This window comes from Microcebus murinus, chromosome 3 (assembly GCF_040939455.1).
Source record: "Microcebus murinus isolate Inina chromosome 3, M.murinus_Inina_mat1.0, whole genome shotgun sequence".
NCBI classification, from domain to species: Eukaryota; Metazoa; Chordata; class Mammalia; order Primates; family Cheirogaleidae; genus Microcebus; species Microcebus murinus.
The window spans coordinates 18,910,591-18,933,593 of NC_134106.1; the positions used below are offsets into that span (position 1 = coordinate 18,910,591).

At 35.7% G+C, this 23,003-nt stretch overlaps 1 protein-coding gene across 3 annotated transcripts in view; it reads right to left on the bottom strand.

Moving 5' to 3' along the window:
- Nucleotides 1–23,003, bottom strand: part of ATAD2B (ATPase family AAA domain containing 2B) — a 152,552-nt gene that overhangs the window by 38,609 nt on the left and 90,940 nt on the right. For all 3 annotated transcript variants that reach the window (XM_076000580.1, XM_076000579.1, XM_076000578.1), the window contains 2 exons: nucleotides 19,073–19,259; nucleotides 5,931–6,116 (listed from right to left, as the gene is read on the bottom strand). In XM_076000580.1, coding sequence (XP_075856695.1) covers nucleotides 5,931–6,116; nucleotides 19,073–19,259 — 373 coding nt within the window. The remainder of the gene's footprint in view (nucleotides 1–5,930; nucleotides 6,117–19,072; nucleotides 19,260–23,003) is intronic.

Sequence of the window (23,003 nt, forward strand, 5' to 3'; positions counted from 1 at the left end):
TTAGCCGGGCACAGTGGCGTGTGCCTGTAGTCCCAGCTACCCAGGAGGCTGAGGCAGGAGGATCGCTTGAGCCCAGGAGTTTGAGGTTGCTGTGAGCTAGGCTGACACCACAGCACTCTAGCCTGGGCAACAGAGTGAGACTCTGTCTCAGAAAAAAAGAACCTAAGGGGCCGGGCGCGGTGGCTCACGCCTGTAATCCTAGCACTCTGGGAGGCCGAGACGGGCGGATTGCTCAAGGTCAGGAGTTCGAAACCAGCCTGAGCAAGAGCGAGACCTCGTCTCTACTATAAATAGAAAGAAATTAATTGGCCAACTAATATATATAGAAAAAATTAGCTGGGCATGGTGGCGCATGCCTGTAGTCCCAGCTACTCGGGAGGCTGAGGCAGGAGGATCGCTTGAGCCCAGGAGTTTGAGGTTGCTGTGAGCTAGGCTGACGCCACGGCACTCACTCTAGCCTGGGCAACAAAGCAAGACTCTGTCTCAAAAAAAAAAAAAAAAAAAAAAAAAAGAACCTAAGGTCTCAAAAAAAAAAAAAAAGTTGTGGAAAATAAGGTCAGAAATAAACCTAAAAAAGCTTTCATAAATAAAATCCTCAAAACAAAATAGGTAAATAATCAATAAAATAAAAATTAATATTTTACATACCTTAAAATAGTAACAATTAATGTCACTTACGACTCTTTTTTGGTTTAAAAGGGAAAAAAAGCTTGTGCAGATCTCTCCTTCCTCTAAAATTTTAAGAATCACATCATTGTTTTACTACAAAAAAATTCCTTTGTATATATGATCATTCATCTGAGTTTTTAATGCCCTTACCTGACTTTTCTACTTGAAGTTACTGATTTTTACCTCCCAGATTGTACCATAAACCCAAGGACACAGAATGACATGAATCACTTGAGATGACAAAATGTTATATAATCTTACTTTCAACAGCATAGCTGAGAAAGTATTTCTTTAAAATTTGTCTCCAATATACTGAATTATATCATCTTGAGCCTGTCCACAGTGATTTAACAAAGTAGATAACGTGAATATCTTTAGAAACGAAGTGCAATTCTGGCTGAAGCTTGCTTTCCTTCCTGCAAATACCTCTACTCCTATCCTGCTTCCTCCCTTAGAAGTCTTTTTGCTGGCTCAACCTGCAATTAACTCTTTTCTCTAATTCTCCTCAACAGAAGTAACTTGCAATTCCCATATATCTCAACTAAAATCCTACAACTATCCTCAGAAAGGGTCTACAGAAATAAATTTACTTACACTAGACTTCTGCAGAAAGGGAATGAGGCTAGACCAGGATTACTTAAAGCCTATGTGGCGATTCAATTGTTCTTTTCTGATACAGCAGACTTTTACTGAATTAATTCCCATGTGCCAGCACTGTGTTAAGAACTGGAGACGTGACAGCCAGTAACACAGTCCCCTCCCCTCAAAGAGCTTGTGGTCTAGGTCACAGGTTCACAACTGTTTTAGACTCAGGACCTGTTTAAACTCCTAAAAATTACTGAGGACCCCAAAAGAGCTTTTGTTTCTGTGAGTTCTATCTGTCAATATTCATGCATTTAAAATTAAAACTGAGAACATTTTTTTAAATAAGCCCATCACATATTAACATTAAAAAGTGTATTCCGGCCGGGCGCTGTGGCTCACGCATGTAATCCTAGCTCTTGGGAGGCCAAGGCGGGCGGATTGCTCAAGGTCAGGAGTTCAAAACCAGCCTGAGCAAGAGCGAGACCCCGTCTCTACTATAAATAGAAAGAAATTAATTGGCCAACTGATATATAAATATAAAAAAAAAAAATTAGCCGGGCATGGTGGCGCATGCCTGTAGTCCCAGCTACTCGGGAGGCTGAGGCAGAAGGATCACTCAAGCCCAGGAGTTTGAGGTTGCTGTGAGCTAGGCTGATGCCACGGCACTCACTCTAGCCTGGACAACAAAGCGAGACTCTGTCTCAAAAAAAAAAAAAAAAAAAGTGTATTCTTTTGAAAAATACATTTTTCTAAAATATTAAATATAGAGAACACATTAAATATAAAATAAAATTTAGTAAGAAAAGTAGCACTGTTTAAATTTTTTTCAAATATTTTTAATATCTGGCTTAATGGAAGACAACTGGAATCACATTTCTGCTTCAGCATTCAATCTGTCACGATATGTTGTTTTGACTGATGTGTATGAAAAAAAAACAGACTCAAGCAGATATATAATTAGAAAAGGGTGGAACCTGACAATCTCCTGAAAAAGTCTTGGGGTCTCCCTAAGGGTCCTTCAACCACACTTTGATAACAACTGGTTGAAGCAATGATTTCCAAATGTTTTTTATCAAATACTTCATCAGTAAAAAATCTGAAATGTGCCCACCAGCATATGCGTATTCATTTAAATATATTATTCTGCTAACATATTATTTCTATTATAAAACATATATAGAGGATATTTAAGATAATATGAAAAATAAAAATAACTAGAAGTTCTAATGTTCCTCTCAGTATCCCAATACACTGAGTATAAACTTATTTTGGAGACTGCTGGACTACGATATATATAGAGAGAGATATAGATATACAAAGAAACAAGATAATGTCAAACAGGCTCTAAAAAGATGAGATTGTCATTTTGTCCCACTAATAAAACACTAGCCCCATAGGGACTAATTCTTTTTGGGTTTTCTTCAATTTTTAAAAATAGAGAATCTTTTCCTTTCATCTCAGATTAATGGGTTTATTTTCCAGTTAGAACAGTATTGGCTGGGCGCAGTGGTTCATGTCTGTAATCTTAGCACTCTGGGAGCAGAATGGCTTGACATCAGGAGTTCAAGCCCAGCCTGAGCAAGAGCAAGATCCTGTCACTACAAAAAATAGAAAGAATTAGCTGGGTGTGGTAGTTAGCATCCGTAGTCCCAGCTACTTGGGAGGTTGAAGCAAGAGGATTGCTTGAGCTCAGAAGCTGGAGGTTGCAGTGAGCTATGATGAGGCCACTGCACTCTACCCAGGGTGAGACTCTGTCTCAATTAAAAAAAAAAAAAAAAAAGAAGAGTAGTATTTATTACAGATTTAGAAAATAAGACAATAAAATATATTACTATAATCTTTTTTTTTTCTTTTCGAGACAGAGTTCTACTTTGTTGCCCAGGCTAGAGCGAGTGCTATGGCATCAGCCTAGCTCACAGCAACCTCAAACTCCTGGGCTCAAGCAATCCTACTGCCTCAGCCTCCCAAGTAGCTGGGACTACAGGCATGCACCACCATGCCCAGCTAATTTTTTCTATATATATTAGTTGGCCAATTAATTTCTTTCTATTTAAGGTAGAGACGGGGTCTTGCTCTTGCTCAGGCTGGTTTTGAACTCTTGACCTTGAGCAATCAGCCCGCCTCGGCCTCCCAGAGAGCTAGGATTACAGGCGTGAGCCACAGCACACGGCCTTACTATAATCTTAATACTCAGAGATAATTACTAATAACATTTCTGTGTATATGCTTACCGTTATTTCTCTATAAACTGGAATCTACCATATTACCTGCATTTTTCAAACAATACATTTAAATATCTTTTTATATTAAATATTTTCTACATCAATATTTTTAACAGTCTCGTGTTTCATGAAATGAATCTACTATAACCTAACGAATTCCCTATGATAGAACATTTAGATAGCTTCTAATCTATGAAAAAGGCTATGACAAAACCTTTGTATTTTTTGTATTGTCTGTACCACATGTATCTTTGTGTTTTCCCATGAAAAATTCTTCAGGTAATTACCTACAAGTAGTATTGCTGAGTGAAAATGTATATACATATTTACTATTTCTATGGATTGCCTAGTTTACTCAACTGTTTTGCTGGTGGTTTGGGGGTTTTTGTTGTTGTTGCTTTTGGTTTGGTTTGGGGTTTTTTGAGACAGGGTCCCATTCTGTTGCCAGGGCTAGAGTGCAGCGGCATCATCATAACTCACTGCAACCTTAAACTCCCAGGCTCAAGCAATCCTGCCTCAGCCTCCTGAGTAGCAAGGACTACAGTCACGCACCACCAGGCCCAACTAATTTTTCTATTTTTCTGAGGATACAGGCTCTCGCTGTGTTGCTGAGGCTGGTCTCAAATTCCTGGCCTCAAGCGATCCTCATGCCTCAGTCTCCCAAAGTGCTTGGGTTATAGGCCACCATATGAGCAACCACACCTAGCCTGTTGTTTTTTTTAAGAGATAGAGTCTCGTTATGTTGCCTGGCTCAACTTGGATTCCTGGGCTCAAGAGATCCACCCATCTTAGCCTCCCAGGTAGGAAATCTATTATATGAACATCATTCCTACTGTGTCTCCTGGGCAAAATATATCTCCCCTTCTCCCAGTTTTTAACCACCTTTAATTTAATGAAGCGTCCATCCTAGAGCTAGTAAAACAGGAGCAGAAAGAGTCTGAGGAAATGTGACGGTGACCACCTCTCACACATCCACCATCAGCACTATCTGCACTCAAGAATCACGACACACCCCTGCTGCCTACCCATACTACAACCGTGGGCTGGTGGGCACCAGGAGCTGCAGCAGGTGAGTGGGGTAGAAGGCTGAGAGGAAACACAAGGGACCGACAACACAGGGAGGGGCTAACAAGGTCCTGCACAAAATATTTCTAAACATTCCTATAGAAGACAATTTCAAGACCTAGTGAGCTCAGGGTAATAGGACAATTTTTTTTTTTTTTTTTTTTTTTGAGACAGTCTCACTCTGTTGCCCAGGCTAGAGTGCTGTGGTGTCAGCCTAGATCACAGCAACCTCAAACTCCTGAGCTCAAGTGATCCTCTTGCCTCAGCCTCCTGAGTAGCTAGGACTACAGGCATGCGCCACTATGCCCAGCTAATCTTTTCTATATATTTTTTAGTTGGCCAATTAATTTCTTTCTATTTTTAGTAGAGACGAGGTCTCACTCTTGCTCAGGCTGGTTTCGAACTCCTGACCTTGAGTGATCCACCGGCCTCGGCCTCCCAGAGAGCTAGGATAACAGGCGTGAGCCACCTCGCCCAGCCTAGGACAATTTTTTAAAAATCAATTTTATTCACATGAGTTAATATACCATTTTTTTTCTGTATCAACTGTGATTTTTGCCTTTGATTTGAATTCAAATTTCAGATTTGAAAAATATACTATTAGTAATAATATTCAACTTAACATGATGCTACCAATGAGAAGAGTTGAAAGGTCAAATCCCACCAAATGATCTCAGGGATGATAAGGATGAAAAGAATAATTACAATGGAATTGACAATGATACAGCTACAATTTTCTTAGAAGGTACTATCGGTTGAGTATCCCTCATCTGAAATGCTTGGGACCACACATGGTTAGGATTTTGGATTTTTTAAATTTTATTTTGGAATATCTGCATACACATAATGAGATTATCTTAGGGATGGGAATGAGACCCAAATCTAAAAACAAAATTCATTTATGTTTCATATACACCTTATATACATAACCTAAAAGTAATTTTATACAATATTTTTAATAAATTTATGTATAAAACAGAGTACTGACAGTATTTTGACTGAAATCTATCACATGAGGTCAGGTGTGGAATTTCCCACTTGTGACTTCTTAGTGGCACTCAGGTTTTAGATTTTGGAGCATTTCAGATTTTGGATTTTTGGATTAGGGATGCTCAACCTACATATATATATGGCCAGTTCTGTTCTAAGCATGAGTTATCTCAATCTTCACAACAACACTATGGAAGATATCATTATTATACCAAAAAAAGAAACCAAAACTTAAAATGTTAAATAACTTGCTTCCCTCACATGGCTAATAAACAATTACAACCAGGATATGATTGCTGACAGTATTGATTTTATAGTAATTTAAAAATGTCCAATTTACAAAGCCAACTATATTAGAACACTATAATAAGGAAAGATAAATATTTAATCAATTCTTACCTCTTCAGGCAGTTCACTGTACATGGTTTCAGAGGTAGACAATAAAAAAATAGGTGAAAACGATGGTATATCTTGTAGCAATGTCAGAAAAGTTGCTCTCACAGTTTCACTGACAGCTTCCCACCAATCACCAATGTGAGGCATGTAAACAATACTAGGTACTGTTCTTCGAGCTTCACGAAAAATCTAATTAGGGAAAGAATCAGCAATTACAACTCAAACTGATTATTCTAAAATCTACCCAGTGACCTCCAAATATATGAGATGTGTCAGGCCTGTTACTGTCATTTGTTTCAGCCCCCAAATTTAAGTTCTTTAAGATATGCTGCACAAGCTTTACATATAGCTTCTATCTACCCTTACCCCACCAAAAAGGGGTATTTTTGCCATTTAATTATTCCTATTCAGTATATGTTAATAGAATAAAGGTATCAAATTGTTCCACTTACTATGTAAAGACAATAAAGCAAAATACCACTATAAAATATGCTGCAAATAAAGAGATAAACATGCACCTATGTCACCCAAGTTAGAATGCTATCAGTAAGCTTTATACAAAGAAGAAAATGACAACATAGTATATGTTTCAGCACACTACCTAAAATCACTTAACACATGAATTAAACATTTTAACCAAGATGCACCATCCTAAAGGTTAAAATTAATAAACTTCCTGCTGAACCACTTGTTCACCTTCTCCCATTACCTTAGTTCAGTCTTTCATAAAATAGTCACAAAATACTCTTACTTCTCTAAAGAGTAATAAATTAGCAAAGAGCTCTGAGACACTTCTATTGTCAGAAAATACAAAATGAAGTTTTCCTCAGTGGTTAAAAAGAGTCCTCACCATAGTTTCAGTCACGCTCTGCCAATAAGAACCAGGTTGGCTACTAGTAAGCTGCCAAGCAGAACTACTGTCCTTTACATATAGGTCAGTAGCTTAATAGCCCACCAATAAATTCTCACATATTATGACATCACTTCATTATTTTTAAGAAGTTTAGGTATAAATGTAAAGATCTGACTGTATTTCTTCAATCTAACTTGAGAATTCTATTCCTAAAATGCTATACTTATTTTCCCTTATTTCAAACACATTTTAATTACTGAGTCTATGTAACGTACAAAATACAGAATTAAGAATCTAACATTAGGCCAGACACAGTGGCTCACGCCTGTAATCCTAGCACTCTAGGAGGCCAAGGCAGGCAGATTGCTCGAGGTCAGGAGTTCGAAATCAACCTGAGCAAGAGCAAGACCTCGTCTCTACTATAAATAGAAATTAATTGGCCAACTAATATATATAGAAAAAATTAGCCGGGCATGGTGGCACATGCCTGTAGTCCCAGCTACTCAGGAGGCTGAGGCAGATTGCTTGAGCCCAGGAGTTTGAGGTTGCTATGAGCTAGGCTGATGCCATGGCACTCACTCTAGCCTGGGCAACAATGTGAGACTCTGTCTCAAAAAAAAAAAAAAAAAATCTAACATTAAAAATGATTATCAGAAACATTCCTCAGAATCAAAAGGATTATTTTTCTTTAATGAGTAAGCTTACCACTTGCGTGAGTTTTTAAAATAATACATTTTATACAGCTTTAAATTCCCTGTGTAAAATAAAGTGTACTGCCACATTAATAATAAACCAGATGAAAGAGGCTCAAATAAATTTTCCCCAAAATTGGAAAAAATGTAGATATTATGATCACTCACATCGAAAGTAATATTTGCTCCTTCCCTTCCTTAATATTTGCATATCCACCAATCCAGAACAGTTGTACAGTACAACTCCTTCAGGACTCTCAAATTTTGACCTTTTCTGCAAACACGCACCCTCCTATCCTGGATCTTGGAAATCCAAGGATTATTTTTTTCCAAAGTTCTTGTAGGAAATTCATAAGAGAAAAACAAGCATAAATATTGGCAAAAGGAAGGAACCACACAGAAGCACAAAGGCAACTGAGGCATTTATTTTTTTAAAAAATTACATGCCACCCTACTCAGGCATGGTATGTGGAAGACAGTGGCTGACTCCTTTTGTTGCTTTCCAATTCCCCACTCCATGCTGGTAAAACTAGGAAGAATAAGCAGGGAGAGAAAGAGAATCATATGAAAAAGACTAATGAGCTATAGCTCACTAAGAAACCTCAAAAAACTAACCACCTAATTCAGCCATGCAAGTTACCACAAGCCCAGGGGATAAAAGAGATGTGAAAACATACCTTTAAAAAAAAATAAAAATTTGCCTTTCATTCTACTACTTCTAGGTTAGGTTTTCCAGGACTGTGAGTTGAGAACATCTAGCAGTTAAGTGACAGAGAGAATGGGCAAAGCAACAAAAGGTTAAGTGATAACAAGAATTTCACAGATCCAGAAGTTAAATACTACCGGTGATTTAACTGTATTTGCAAGGCTGAACTAGGCTGAACAAGCATCACCAGCTATAAAAGAGATGGGTTTTTTTCCTTATGTCTTTTTTCTTCCTTTCATCCAATCCCTTCAAAATTAACAAATTAAACATGATATCCTATTGACCCTATAAAAAATTTAGACACTGTTTATTTCCACATCCTTTAGGACAATATCCTTCTTGGCAGAATTCTTTAAACTATGAAAACCTAGAGTAGGAAAAAAATCAGACAAGTCTAAGATGAATATGGAAAAATAAAAAGGCTTTCTGATTCATGAGTGTATAATTACCTAAATTGAGAATTAACCTAAGTATATGAGATACAAATATCCAGGGAATAGTTTTATAATTTTTCTCCTAAGCATTTAGGGGAAAATCATGCTTAACTACTAAAACAAGTTTTCTTTGTAATTCCTTACTCCACGTTATCTCAGAATATTAAAATAAACTTCTATATTTTCTTTAAACTTATAACCAACATATTCTAATTCCTATTTTTATAATGATAATTCAAAAAAAGTTGAGTTTGAGAATTGCATTTAAAAATTCTTACAGTATTAATATCAGGGGGAAAGTTCAATCTTATTGTGATCTTCTTTTGTGTGTGTAATATAAAAACAGCTCTTCAGCAGCTTGCTGGTAACTTTTAAAGTTGTGTAGTAAAATACATTCTGCGAAATCAAGCAACCAGTTATTTCAGAGTAGAAAAATAAAGCCTAATTTAATGAAGCGTCAATTGTCTTGGGAATAAGTGATGCCATTTGAGAACTAGAAAAATACTCACCTATAGGGTGTCTTGGATTGGTGGATGTGCAAGGTGTAGTAGAAAACAGAAAAACTGTTATAGAGAAAAAAAGACAGTAGGCCAAATTACTGAACCAACCGTTTCAAAATAATTCTGACATGACCAGCACTCTTGCACAAGTAAAATGAACAAACACCAGTATATGTGAACTGTTCATTTTGATTCTTTATTAAAACAATGTACTCCATTTCCTCTGGCCTCCTTCTTGCCACAGATGTCACAGCCCCTTAGATAAATAACTTTTTAAAACATTCTTTGCCTAAAAAAAAAAAAATCACAAGCTACTTCCTCTGAATATTAATGATAGTAAGGCAAAAATAAGGCCACTGCAACCATACAAGGAAGCACTAATGATATAAACTGTACTTATATTAGTTATAAGAGTTCTAAGCATCTCAAAAGCTAAACTCTTTAAGCTTTCAGCAACTAAATTGAAGGGTTCAGTGCATGAAAATTTAGAGTATTTTTTAAAATTAAGAATTTATGGCCCCATAACAAGTTAATTCCTTCAGAAACTGAAAATTAGAAAAATTTTAAATACAAATGTGAATGAAGCAGAAATCTCATAGCCAGCATAGCTTTCACTTGCCAAAAAGGGGATATACAAGAAAGAGGGAAAACAACTTTATGCTATCAAAGAAACTTCCAGAACTTATCTCAGTCATTTAACAGTATTATATATAAATGTACTAAAATTACAAAACACAGGTAAAAGAAAAATCTTGAGAGCTAAAACATTCTCAATTTTTACAAAAAGTAAAAAGCTGGCTGGCATGATGGCTAACACCTATCATCCCAGCACTCTAGGGAGATGAGGTGGGAGGATCACTTAAGCCCAGGAGTTCAAGGTTGTAGTGAGCTGTGATTGTGCCACTGCACTCCAGCCTGGACAACAGAGCAAGACCCTGTCTCTAAAAAAATTTTTCTAAATAAAAAAATAAAAAGCACTAATAACTTTAAATCCTTGTGTTAACCTATCTATTAAAATAACCTAATTATTAAAATAAATAATAACTGTATTACTGATTACTTTATTCCATTTATATCACTTTATTCCATTTACCTAAGATTTACTGAGCATTTTCTGTGAAAAGAAGGCACTGTCTAGATTCTAAAAATTCAGTAATCAAGAAATAAGGTGCAAATTTCTTTACATGCATAGAATATCAGCCTGTCATAAAACACATCTATACTAGTTTCTGAACTATGGCAGTAACACAAATTAATATTTTATGAAAACTAAATCACTCAAATTCTTTTCTTGATATTTTCATTCCCTAGGACTTTAAGAGTTGCAGTAAGAGTTATATACTCTAGATCGGATTAATTTAATTTGCTTACCACTCAAAAAACAAAAAAGGTGTTGCTATGGAAAAACCCAGTCATGTAAGCAAACATAAAAGCATCCAAAGTATACTCTGACTGCTACAGAGAAACCCAGAAGCCCATAAGCACCAATACAAGAGCAACTAAAGTATACATATAGGTGAGTATATTAAATCCCTAATGCTACTCAACCAAAAAATTTCCCGAGAATTTTCAGATAAAATTTCTTTCTATGGAAAGAAAAATATTAAAACTTTTACCAAAAAAAGACCTTATTCACCTTTTGAAATTATTCATACCACCGCCTAGATACCTATACTCCAAAGCTTTCGACAGACCATGTATAAGTTAATTCAATCATGACTTTCTATTAAAAATATAAAATTCAGGCCGGGCGTGGTGGCTCACGCCTGTAATCCTAGCACTCTGGGAGGTCGAGGCAGGCAGATTGCTGGAGGTCAGGAGTTCAAAACCAGCCCGAGCAAGAGCGAGACCCCGTCTCTACTATAAAATACCAAGAAATTAATTGGCCAACTAATATATATAGAAAAAATTAGCTGGGCATGGTGGCACATGCCTGTAGTCCCAGCTACTCGGGAGGCTGAGGCAGCAGGATTGCTTGAGCCCAGGAGTTTGAGGTTCCTGTGAGCTAGGCTGACGCCACAGCACTCACTCTAGCCTGAACAATGCGAGACTCTGTCTCAAAAAAATATATATATATATATATTTATATATATATATATAAAAGGGAGCACTTATCAGTCCCTTTTTTCTAAATTAACAGTAGAAATAATGTAAGAGGTGAAAACATTTTTGTCAGGATGTCAGAATAATCATAGTTGTTGCTTTTTTTAAGAGTGTTAACACCAGTAAGTCTTTTACTATAGATATTAATATCTCCTGCCTTGTTATGAGGCTTAATAACTACTAGAACTTAAGGGGCAGCCATAAATCTTCCAGGCTATGTCAAGGTTTTCCATTCTCCTCCCAGAGCTTTTGGAAGACAATGAAATACTAAGTAACATACATGTATATACATACACACACACAGCTATGTTATAAACCCTGGCATTTGTTTCAGTAATAAATATCCAAATACTGTGTAGTGACCAGCTAACGTACAGGCATTCCCCGGGTTACAGATGAGATATATTCCTGAGAATATCTGTACGTTGGATTTATATGTAACTTAGATGCCTGATGAATAGTGTATATACAGTGGTAGTAATAACAACAATACTATAATGGTACATATGTGGTAATAACAATATGGTATAATACTATAATAATAACACCACCCCTGTAATGTAATAATAAGTTACAGAGAACATTGTGCTCTTTAATTCAAAGAAACAGAAAATAAAAGTAAATTCATACAAAAAGTTTAGATAGGAGATAACAGAATTTTAAGACTCACCTAATGCTGCATCAATGCTAGGCTAATAGGAATGTTACACTTATTTTGATCTTCTAACCAAATCAATAATAACCTTTCATTTAAATAATTAATCCACTATACTGCTTAAGTAATAACTGACACTTTCACTGGAGCACTGTCTTTCACATGTTCCATTATTCTCTCTTTAACCTTTATATTTAGGTCATTAAATATGAAATATCTTATTTCAAATCAAAAGTGTAGTTTATTTTATTTCAAAAAAGCAGTACAATTAAAGTATGCACCTAAACTATTGATACAGTTTTGCCATCTTAACGGTAACTTGATCACACCAGCATCGAAGCCTGGAGAGTGAGTGGCTATGAAATCACGAAAGGCTTTTTCCACAGCTTGAGGAGAATTGAACATTTTTCCTTGCAAGAAGAAGTGGTAGTCAGTTGGTACAAGGTCTGGTAAATACAGAGAATTCCGTGGATGACAGAGAATTTCCAAGTCCAGCCTCTATAATTTGAGCAGGGTTGTTAGTGAGACATTTGGTCGAGCATTGTCTTGCAAGAGGATTGGCCTGTCTCTGTTGACCAATCTCGGCTCCTTAATTCCAAGCATCCTCATCATTTCCTACAATTGGTTGCTGTAGACATCCACTGTAATCTTTGGACCAGGTTTCATGAGGCCGTAGTGGGTAATACCAGTGTTGGATCACCAAACAGACACCATCAGCTTTTCTTGATGAATATTTGATTTTGGACTGTGTTGTGGACACTTCATCTTTATACAACCATTGTGCCGAATGTTTACAATTGTCAAAAAGAATCCATTTTTTGTCACATATAACAGTACAGTATTGAAATGGTTCACCTTTATGTTATGACAGCAAAGAAAGGCAAGCTTCAAAATGATTTCTTTTCTGAGGCTCATTTAATTCGTGCGGAACCCATATAATGCCCAGCTTCTTTACCTTGCCGATTTGTTTCAAATGGTCCAATATTGTTGGAATAGTAACGTCAAACCTTGCTAATTCACATGTAGGTTGAGATGGATTCACTTCCACTATAGCTTTCAGATCATCATTATCCATCCACCTGGTCTCTGGTCACCCACATAGCTCATTTTCAAGATTACAATCACCAGAACAGAACTTCTCAAACCATCGACTTACTGAGCCTTCATTAGCCACATCCTTCCCAAACACTTCATTGATATTCAAGCTGTCTGTGCAGCATTGGTTCCATGACAGAACTTATATTTGAAAATAACATGAATTTTTTACTTATCGATGGTTTCACAAAAATTGCTCTAAAAAAACTTTGAAAGATAATCATAAGCCAAACCATGTGTCTGAAAGACCAAGGAAATACCTTTCACAATAAAAATAAAACAAGAAATGTCCGAGTGAAATGTCAGAGATATCAACTGCCAAACTTAGTACTTAAGGAAATCAGACATTTCATACTTAATCACCTAATAATTGTTTTGATAGTTGACTAATGGAAGCCTAATGCTTTCTCAATGAATGATGGTGTCTGGCCTTTCTCTTTATTATCTCTACTTTTGTTTCCATTGTAATCACCTTTCTCTTTGCTGCAGGCTCACCAGGACTTGCAATGGACTTTCACTTTGGAGGCATGGTCATAAGAATAAACACAGTTTCACAAAATTGAATTAAAAAGTTAACACAAAAGCAATTGTGTGCATAAGTGATCATATAAACAATGAGACTAGCCGCTAGCATAAAGACACTGTGACTACAAACTGCTTACACCGTGCAGATTTGTTTACATGTGCGGAAGAAACTAGTTTCCAATTATTAATTTATTTAATTATAAATTATTCTTATGGGGAGCCGTGGGAGCCTGTTAGTTAATACTGAATGCCATAAGTTGAGTCATCCATAACCGGGGGAATGCCTGTTCTGTTATCTCAAAGTGTGATCTATTAAAGACCTAGTGCAGTAATACCTGGGATGCATGGTTAAAGTACAGATTCCTGGGGCTCATCTCCAATTTAATGAATCAGAATCTCTGGGTGTGGAGTCAGGGAATCAGAAATTTCAATAAGCACCCCCAGATGATTCTCATGCATGCTAAATTTTAAGAAACAACAAGAACACACTATAGTAAACACCAACTCCTCTGCTATTTTTCACTCCAACTGGTAATATTAATCAATAACTGAGGCAGTCAGAAGGAGAAAAGGAAGTTCTGTCACACACATTTTTGTGCATGTATATGTTTTACAGGATAGACATAAATTTAGACATGATCCCCATGGTATAAAGAATATCAAGTAGGGCTCTTCCCCTTTTCCACCTTATCACACATATCAATACAGCCCTTTTAAAGTGACTTAAGACTTTTTCCCTTTAAGACTGCCTTTTGTGTTCATGTTACACTATTAAATACCCAACTTAATTTGTATTAAGTATCTTACAGCCTGGAGAAAAGAGAAAAGCATGCAAGAAAAACTTGCCACAGAATGAACACTTATATTTCACATCTATTTAGAGATAACCCACACTATAGGAGGACTAGCTCCCAAGTCAGGTTAAGACAAAGGGGAAGAAAAGTAAGGGAATATAGAAGAAAAGAGAGAAGGGCTTTTTAAGCTTTTCCAGCATTATAGCACCTGACTTATGCACTTTCTTCCCTAAGACTTTCATACCTACTTATAACCAGGCTTGCCACACTCTACTGATTATTTAAAAATACCTCAGTTTCCTTATACAACAGCCTCTTTTTGGAAAATTTATTGGAAAAGATAGTGTTATACTTATGGATTTAAAATAATTTAAAATATGCACTTAAAATACAAATAATCAGGGATTAACCAAGACAGTTTATCTGGTCTCCAGTCAATGTTGACAGGAGTGTGGGTTTCAACTATCATTGATGCATGATCCTCACTCGGGTCCTGGCAGATTGGAAATCTAAGTGGTGGTCACTCAAGAATAAGCTCTACTTCTAGCCCAGAAGCTCTTAGGCATGAACTGAGAAAATAAGATGTCTTAATGTATTACAGAAAGCAGAATATAATCAAAACAATAAATAGTGATTTTGTTGTTTTCCACTACTGAGCCAACATCTCTCTCCATTCTCCCCACCAAGACAAAAAAGTAGTAAAAGCCAAGAAGTGTAAAAAAGATTCGAGTATGAAGCTGGAATTCAAATGTAGCCAAGGAGGATTCAGAATCATGCCAAGCAAAAATCAGAAAAAAAGCCTAGAATTCTAACATCAACATATATTCACTGTAATGCTATCTAAGTGTTTCTTTACCTATATTGGACTAACATTAAACCAGTAACATGTTTGTGAATATATACACATATTAGCAATAAATAAGGAACAATAGACAGTAAGACCCTTCTCACTTTTAAAATGTTTCCTTTTCAAAGTGATCTTTGGTGTGCTTGATATAATCAAACATACATGTTGTAAAAAGAAGATAAAAAATTCCAGACAGTACAGTAGAGTGTAAACTAAAGACAAAATTTACACATTCCCCAATCCTCCAAATTCCTTTGCCCCATGCCAAAGCAACCATTATTAAAAGTTTTTTGGGATACTTGCTTCTTTTACTAATATTTCCTTCATCTTTCCCTATCAGCCCATGCAAATCTACCCCATTCTTATTAGTGGCTTCATAGTATTCTTTTGTATGTCAAGATATGCCATAATTTATTTTAGCCAGTCCCACATTAAAGGACACTCAGTCTTTTTGTTTTCATGTTTTGTCAATTATATAAATGCTATAATAAATATCTTTGTACATTTAGTATTGAATATTTGTATCTAACATATCTTTAGGAAGAATTCCTAAACCTAGAATTCCTGGGTCCAAGGCTGCATGTGATGGCTCACACCTGTGATCCCAGCACTTTTGAAAGGCTGAGGCAGAAGACTGCTTAAGACCAAGTATTTGGTGAGCACTGTATGTCAAGTCTATTTGATGAGCTTATTTTAATACACATAACAACCTCATGGTGCTATTGTCTCCATTTCATAGATGAGGAAATCAAGGCTCAAAGAAGTTAAGCAACTTGTCCAAGATGACAGCTAAAAAGCAAAGTAGCTGAGATTTTAATCTGTGTAATTTGACTTGACCATATACTCTGAATTGAAGAAGTTGGGGCACAATACTAAAAACAAGGTATGCTTCTTCCTCTAAGGCTCCACCTCTAGTTAACACAACATAATCATTAGTACATAGTTGCCACAAGTACTACAGCAAGGCAAGGCTCCTCCCTCTATGCAGATGGCACTATAAAGTATTAACTGATGTATTCCCATTCTGAATCCCTAAACTTCCTTGTTCCTGCAGTAGTTCACTCCCAACCCAGGGATCTGCAGTAATCATTTCTAAATCATGTGAATTGAGAGGAAGAGGTGATGAGAATGTTGACATATTAAATTTAACTGATACCTAAGGCAGAGAAACCACCCAAGCTTTGCCATCTATTCATACATAGATTAACAGTAGTGTGTATGTGTATATATATGTACACAAACACACACACGAAGTACATTCACATACAGGGAACAGATTTTTATCTGCTTAATCACATTTGGAATTCATCTATGTAGAACATTCTAACCCTCCTGCCTCAAAGAGGGCTGATGAGAAGACTGAAGATAACAAGATTCTTGGGCTTTTGGTTTATGAAATAGGCTTCTGAGATCTTAAGGCAGAGGTTTTAATTTGAAACAACAGTTTTCAAGTCTACAAGCTCAGTTTGAGACACAAATGCCAAATTCCTAAAGATATATTTACATTGGGACTATGGGAGGAACAGTCCCATTCTGCCTTCCTATAATAAAGATGCCTTCTTCCTCCTAGGGAGAAGATTGGGATATTACAAAAGGTAGAGGGCCTTGGGTCCAGGCTTCGACAAGGATCATTCCTGGTGGGAGACCTCACTGGCTCTTAGCTGGGAAACAAACAAACAAGGAATGTCTTTCATTTATTCAACTATTCCTCCCACATGAATTTTAGTTTTCTTCTTATAAGCCCTACATATAATTTTTTCATTTAATTCCTGGGTAAACTTAGCTATTTTAAATAGGACCTCTTCCATTACATTTATTTCTAAATTGTTATATTTTGTATAAAAGAAAACTATTGACTTTAGACTTTAGAAGATTAACTTTGAAAATGTCTACCTTAAGGAATTCTTTTACTGTCTCTAATAATTTTCTAATTGACATTGTAAGTTTTCTACATAATCAATCATATCATAGGCAAATACTCATAACTTAAATACATCCTTTCCAATATTTATACTTCTCAATGTCTAACCAAATCAATCTTGCATGCCTTAATAATGTTATATTACTCTTTTGATGTGTTGCTAGATTCCATTTGTAATATTTTCTTTATGATCACTGCCTAAGTGAGATTAATCTATAATTTGCTTTGTATCTCTTTGAAAGGTTTGATATCGCTATTTTTGCCAATTCTGCAGCTTTTTATCCTTTCCTATGCTTTGAAACGGTTTCACTACCATCAAAATGATCTTATCTTTTAAGACTGAAATAATTCACCTGTGAAACCATCTATGTTTAGTGCTTTTAAGATACTTGCTCAATTTCTTCTTTCACGGTTAGTGTCTGTTTGGATTCTCTCTTCTCTGAGGCAATTTTGTTAATTTATATTTTCCTAGTAAATTATTTGGATTTATTTTAAGTGATACTACATAATTCTCTCACCTGCATACAACCTGCAATAATTTCATCTCACTACAAAGGAAAAATATGAGCAAACATATAAATCAACATTATTGAAAACATAGACAGGATAAGTTAAATGTATCGAACTAGGGACAAAATACTGGTATACTGCTTTTTGTTCAAGGATTTTAGAAAGAAACCTTTAAATAGGGCTTTAAAAGTATTGAAATGGGCCGGGCGCGGTGGCTCACGCCTGTAATCCTAGCACTCTGGGAGGCCGAGGCAGGCGGATTGCTCAAGGTCAGGAGTTCAAAACCAGCCTGAGTGAGACCCCGTCTCTACCATAAAAATAGAAAGAAATTAATTGGCCAACTAATATATATAATATAAAATCAGCCGGGCATGGTGGCTCGTGCCTGTAGTCCCAGCTACTCGGGAGGCTGAGGCAGGAGGATTGCTTGAGCCCAGGAGTCTGAGGTTGCTGTGAGCGAGGCTGACGCCATGGCACTCACTCTAGCCTGGGCAAGAAAGCGAGACTCTGTCTCAAAAAAAAAAAAAAAAAAAAAAGTATTGAAATGCTGGTAGGATATTCGTATCCAGAGAACTATAAGAGAGAAATTAAATAGATGCTACTATGAACTGTTCAGAAATAACATATTTCTTGCTACATGATAGAAAATGGTTTTCAATTAGATAATTGCAGTATATGTATTATTTTAAAAATGTAACTGAAAATAAAACAACAAAATTGTATAAAATGTCTTTATACTCCAGTTATCTACTCCAGTTATCTAAACTACAAGTAAATACTGAAGTACAAAGTGGTATTCATCTAATTTATTTATTAGAAACATTATTATTCAAACATTTAATAAGCACTATGAGCCAGACACTGTGTCAATTACAGAAATGGTTCAGACATGGTCCCTTGGCTCAAAAACCTTATTCCCCTCATCCCTATTTCCAACATGACACACTTATAATGGTTATATACACAAACTTGAAGAAATACAAACATCCCCACTAGAACTTTGCTTCACAAACCAGCAAATACAAAAGAGTTGAAAATCAAACACAAAACTATTAATACAAATATCCATAATTTTTAAATTGTTATCACTATTCTATATTAATACTAAATCCTGACATCTCAAATTAGATTTATCTTCCTTTCTATGATAAGGCTGTAAGTAAAGAGAACTCTAGAACTGCTCTGAGACATCTAGAACACTTTGAAAAGAGGGTCAGGAAAAGGCAAAAGAAACCTCTTTTCTTCAATGTTTAACAAAACAGGGTATTAAAATTTCAGTAAGGAAGGATCACAACAAAAACAATGATCTCATTTTAACAAATATTACACATCAAAAGGTTATTTTGTACTAATATTAGAATGCTAATGAGTAACCAACAAAAGATAAATATTTATGTTATTGTTCCTTGAAAAAATCTTATCTATAAACACAAATCACTATAAACACTACCAAGGTATAAGCAGTTAAGAAAGTTGGAAGTACTCTGATACTGATATAGTATAAACCTACCTGTGCACATGATTCTTCAGGTGTTTTGGCACTAACTGAATAAAGTGCTGGGAGATCTAGTCTATGCACAGAGAATCTCTCAAGAGTGTGCAAAACTGCTGGAGCAAGGTGAGAAGTCTGACCTGAGCCTCGTTCTCCAGACAGCAATAATCGAGGCCTGTATGAGGTTGGCTGATGATATGGTGACCTGTAATACATGTTAAGACATAATGACTTGAAAACTATACATTCTGAAGATCACTATGAAATATAAGGCAAAATATTTATATTAAAAGAATGTACTTCCAAATTAATAAAACTTTCTTATTTTCAAAATACAGTGATTTATTTTTTCATTAATCGTGGTTTTAAAATGTTGATAAGTCTGACCATATTAATAACCAAGATATAAAACTATTAAAATCCATCCTAAAAGAAAAGAAAATTACCTCGGCATTCAACCTATCATACCACATATATTACCTTAGAGAATGAATAAAACTCTAAGTGTCATTTAGTTTTAAATTATCCAAAATCAAATGTTAAGAATCCCACTTCTCCAATGAAGAGGTGGTTCTGGAGCTTATTCCAAAGTGAGGACTTATAGGTGAGGATTTCAGGAAGTAATTATTTAATAAGTCATGTGGGCTCTGCCCTCATGAATAAATTATTGACCTTATAAAAGGGGTTGAGGGAACTAGCTAGTCCCTTCAGTCTTTTCCACCATGTGAGGATAAAATATTCATCCCCTTCAGAGAAAGCAGCAGTCAAGGTGCTATCATGGAAGCAGAAACAGAGCCCTAACCAGATACCAAACCTGCGAGCACCTTGATCTTGGACTTCCCAGCTCCATAACTGTGAGCAATAAATTTATGCTGTTCAGAGATTATCCAGTCTAAGGTATATCATTATAGTAACAGGAATAGACACAGATGATCACAATTTTTAAAATAGAAAAAGAAAATTAGAACTTTTTCAGAGACAAATTTTATTTCTGTAACAATAAAAACTAATTGTTCTTACCCTAACATAAGATCTCTAAAGCCCTAAACCCAGAGATGGAAAATATTATTAAACCAAACTTAACTTGTATTCTCAAGATTATACAGCACCATTAAAATAAATGAAATAAGTTCATATACTCTCACTGTAGGTAATGCTAGAAATTCTAAGGCAATGCAATAAGAATAAAGCAAATTAAAAATGGAACTAATAGAAAAAAGGAAAAACTGATACTTGTAAAGGATAGAATTATGCATTAGAAAATTCAAAAGTATCAACTAATAACTACCAGCAAAGTAATAGCAAGTCGGATGAGGAAAAAACCCAGAGTATTTAATAGATTTCTTAAACATTATCAATAACCAATGTGGGCTGGGCACAGTGGTTCACGCCTGTAATCCTAACACTTTGGGAGGCTGAGGAAAGAGGATCACTTGAGCCTCCTGAGCCTTGTGAAGGAATTCAAAACCAACCTGGGCAATAGCGAGACCCTGTCTCTAAAAAAAAAAAACCCAATCTAAAAAAGAAAAGGAAGTCCCATTCATAACTGCAAAAATAATACAAAAGGTAAAGCAAATATCAAATAATCATCTCAGCAAGAAAAGTATAAAACTGAGCTTGAACACAAAGACTAAATATTAATATATAAAGATGTCAATTCTTGGCCAGGCGTGGTGCCTCACACCTATAATCCTAGCACTCTGGGAGGCCAAGGCAGGTGGATAGCTCGAGGTCAGGAGTTCAAAACCAGCCTGAGCAAGAGCAGACCCCGTCTCTATTATAAATAGAAAGAAATTAATTGGCCAACTAATATATATGGAAAAAATTAGCCGGACATGGTGGTGCATGCTTGTAGTCCCAGCTACTCGGGAGGCTGAGGCAGCAGGATTGCTTCAGCCCGAGAGTTTGAGGTTGCCGTGAGCTAGGCTGATGCCATGGCACTCACTCTAGCCTGGGCAACAAAACAAGACTCTGTGTCAAAAAAAAAAAAAGTGTCAATTCTTCCTAACCCATTTATATTTTATTTTATACATTAAAATTTTCAATTCAAAAAGAATTTTTCAGGGGAGAGGAGTTTAAACTTATTCTCAACTTTATCTGAAAGATTAATCAAGTAAGAACATCAAGAATATTTTGGAAAAATATGCTACCAATTTTAGAATAAACATGTTTTATTAACAAATACTTCATACAGATTTCTTATTCAATTTTCTTAACAATTCTGTATAATACATAGTTTCATTTTATAAAACAGATGAGGAAACCAAGGCTAAGGGAAGTTAGGTATAACATTGTACAACTGGTAATAGAGTTCAAAATCTCATTGAGGCCCATATAATTGCAAAGCCCAGGTTCTGAACCACTATATTAAGATGTGCCCTATTTTATTTTAAAACATATTACAGAATAACAATTAATAGAATGTAGAATACACCAAAGAAAAGAAACACAGAACAATGAACCATAATACGCACCCTAGGGAACAAATCATAGTAATTGAAAGAATTTCATATAAGAAGGAATGGAACACAAATGGATGATAAAATAAATACTGTTTAAAAATAAGGGGGATTCAGACCCTCATTTCACAGCATAACCAAAATGAATTCTAACACAGAAACAAAGAAAAGACAAAAGATTCATATATTTTTAATCCATAAAAATCTAAAAACTTTTGTAACTCAAAAATTATAATTGAGCCAAATGGCAAACAACCAAATGGGATAAAGACTTTGCCATAAACAAGAACAGATCTTAACATACAAATAGTTTATGTTGAATTTTGTCAAAAGCTTTTTCTGCATCTATTGAAAGAATCATGTGGTCTTTGGTTTTGCTTCTGTTTATGTGGTGAATTGCATTTATAGATTTACGTATGTTGAATCATCCCTGCATCCCTGGGATGAAGTCCACTTGGTTGTGATGGATTAATTTTTGATAAGCGTCTGGATTTGGTTAGCTAAGATTCTGTTGAAAATTTTTGCATCTATGTTCATTAGGGATATTGGTCTGTAGTTTTCTTTTTTTGTTGCATCCTTTCCTGGTTTTGGTATCAGAGTAATATTCGCTTCATAAAAGGTGTCGGGGAGGTTTCCGTTCCTCTCGATGTTGTGGAATAGTTTCTGCAAGACAGGTACTAGTTCTTCTTTGTATGTGTGGTAAAATTCGGGTGTGAAACCATCTGGACTGGGACTTTTCTTTTTAGGGAGATTTTTAATTGCTGTTTCTATTTCAGCTCTTGAGATTGGTCTGTTCAGGAAATCTATTTCTTCCTGGTTGAGCCTAGGGAGGCTGTGTGTTTCCAGAAATTTGTCCATTTCCTCCACATTTTCCAGTTTGTGTGCATAAAGATTTTTGTAGTATTCATAAATTATATCTTGTATCTCTTTGGGATCAGTTGTGATATCTCCTTTTTTGTTCCTGATGGAGCTTATTAGAGATTTCTCTTTTCTGCTTTTCGTTAGCTTACCCAATGGCATGTCAATTTTGCTTATTTTCTCAAGGAACCAACCAACATTTTGTTTTATTAATCTCCTAAATAGCTTCCCTGTTCTCAATTTCGTTTAGTTCTGGTTTGATCTTGTTGATTTCACTTCTTCTGCTGGGTTTGGGGTTGGTCTGTTCTTCTTTTTCCAGCTCTTTGAGTCGTTTTGATAGATTGTCTATTTGTGATCTTTTTGACTTTTGGTTATAGGCATTTATGGAGATAAACTTTCCTCTCAGAACTGCTTTAGCTGTGTCCCAGAGGATTTGATAACTTGTCTCTCCATTGTCATTTTGTTCATAGAATTTTATTTCCATCTTGATTTCTTCATTTATGAAGTAATCATTTAGTAGGAGGTTGTTTAATTTCCATGTTTTTGTGTAGAAATGTGAGTTTCTGTTAGGGTTGATTTCTACTTTTATTCCACTGTGATCTGAGAAGATACATGGTATGATTTCTATTTTT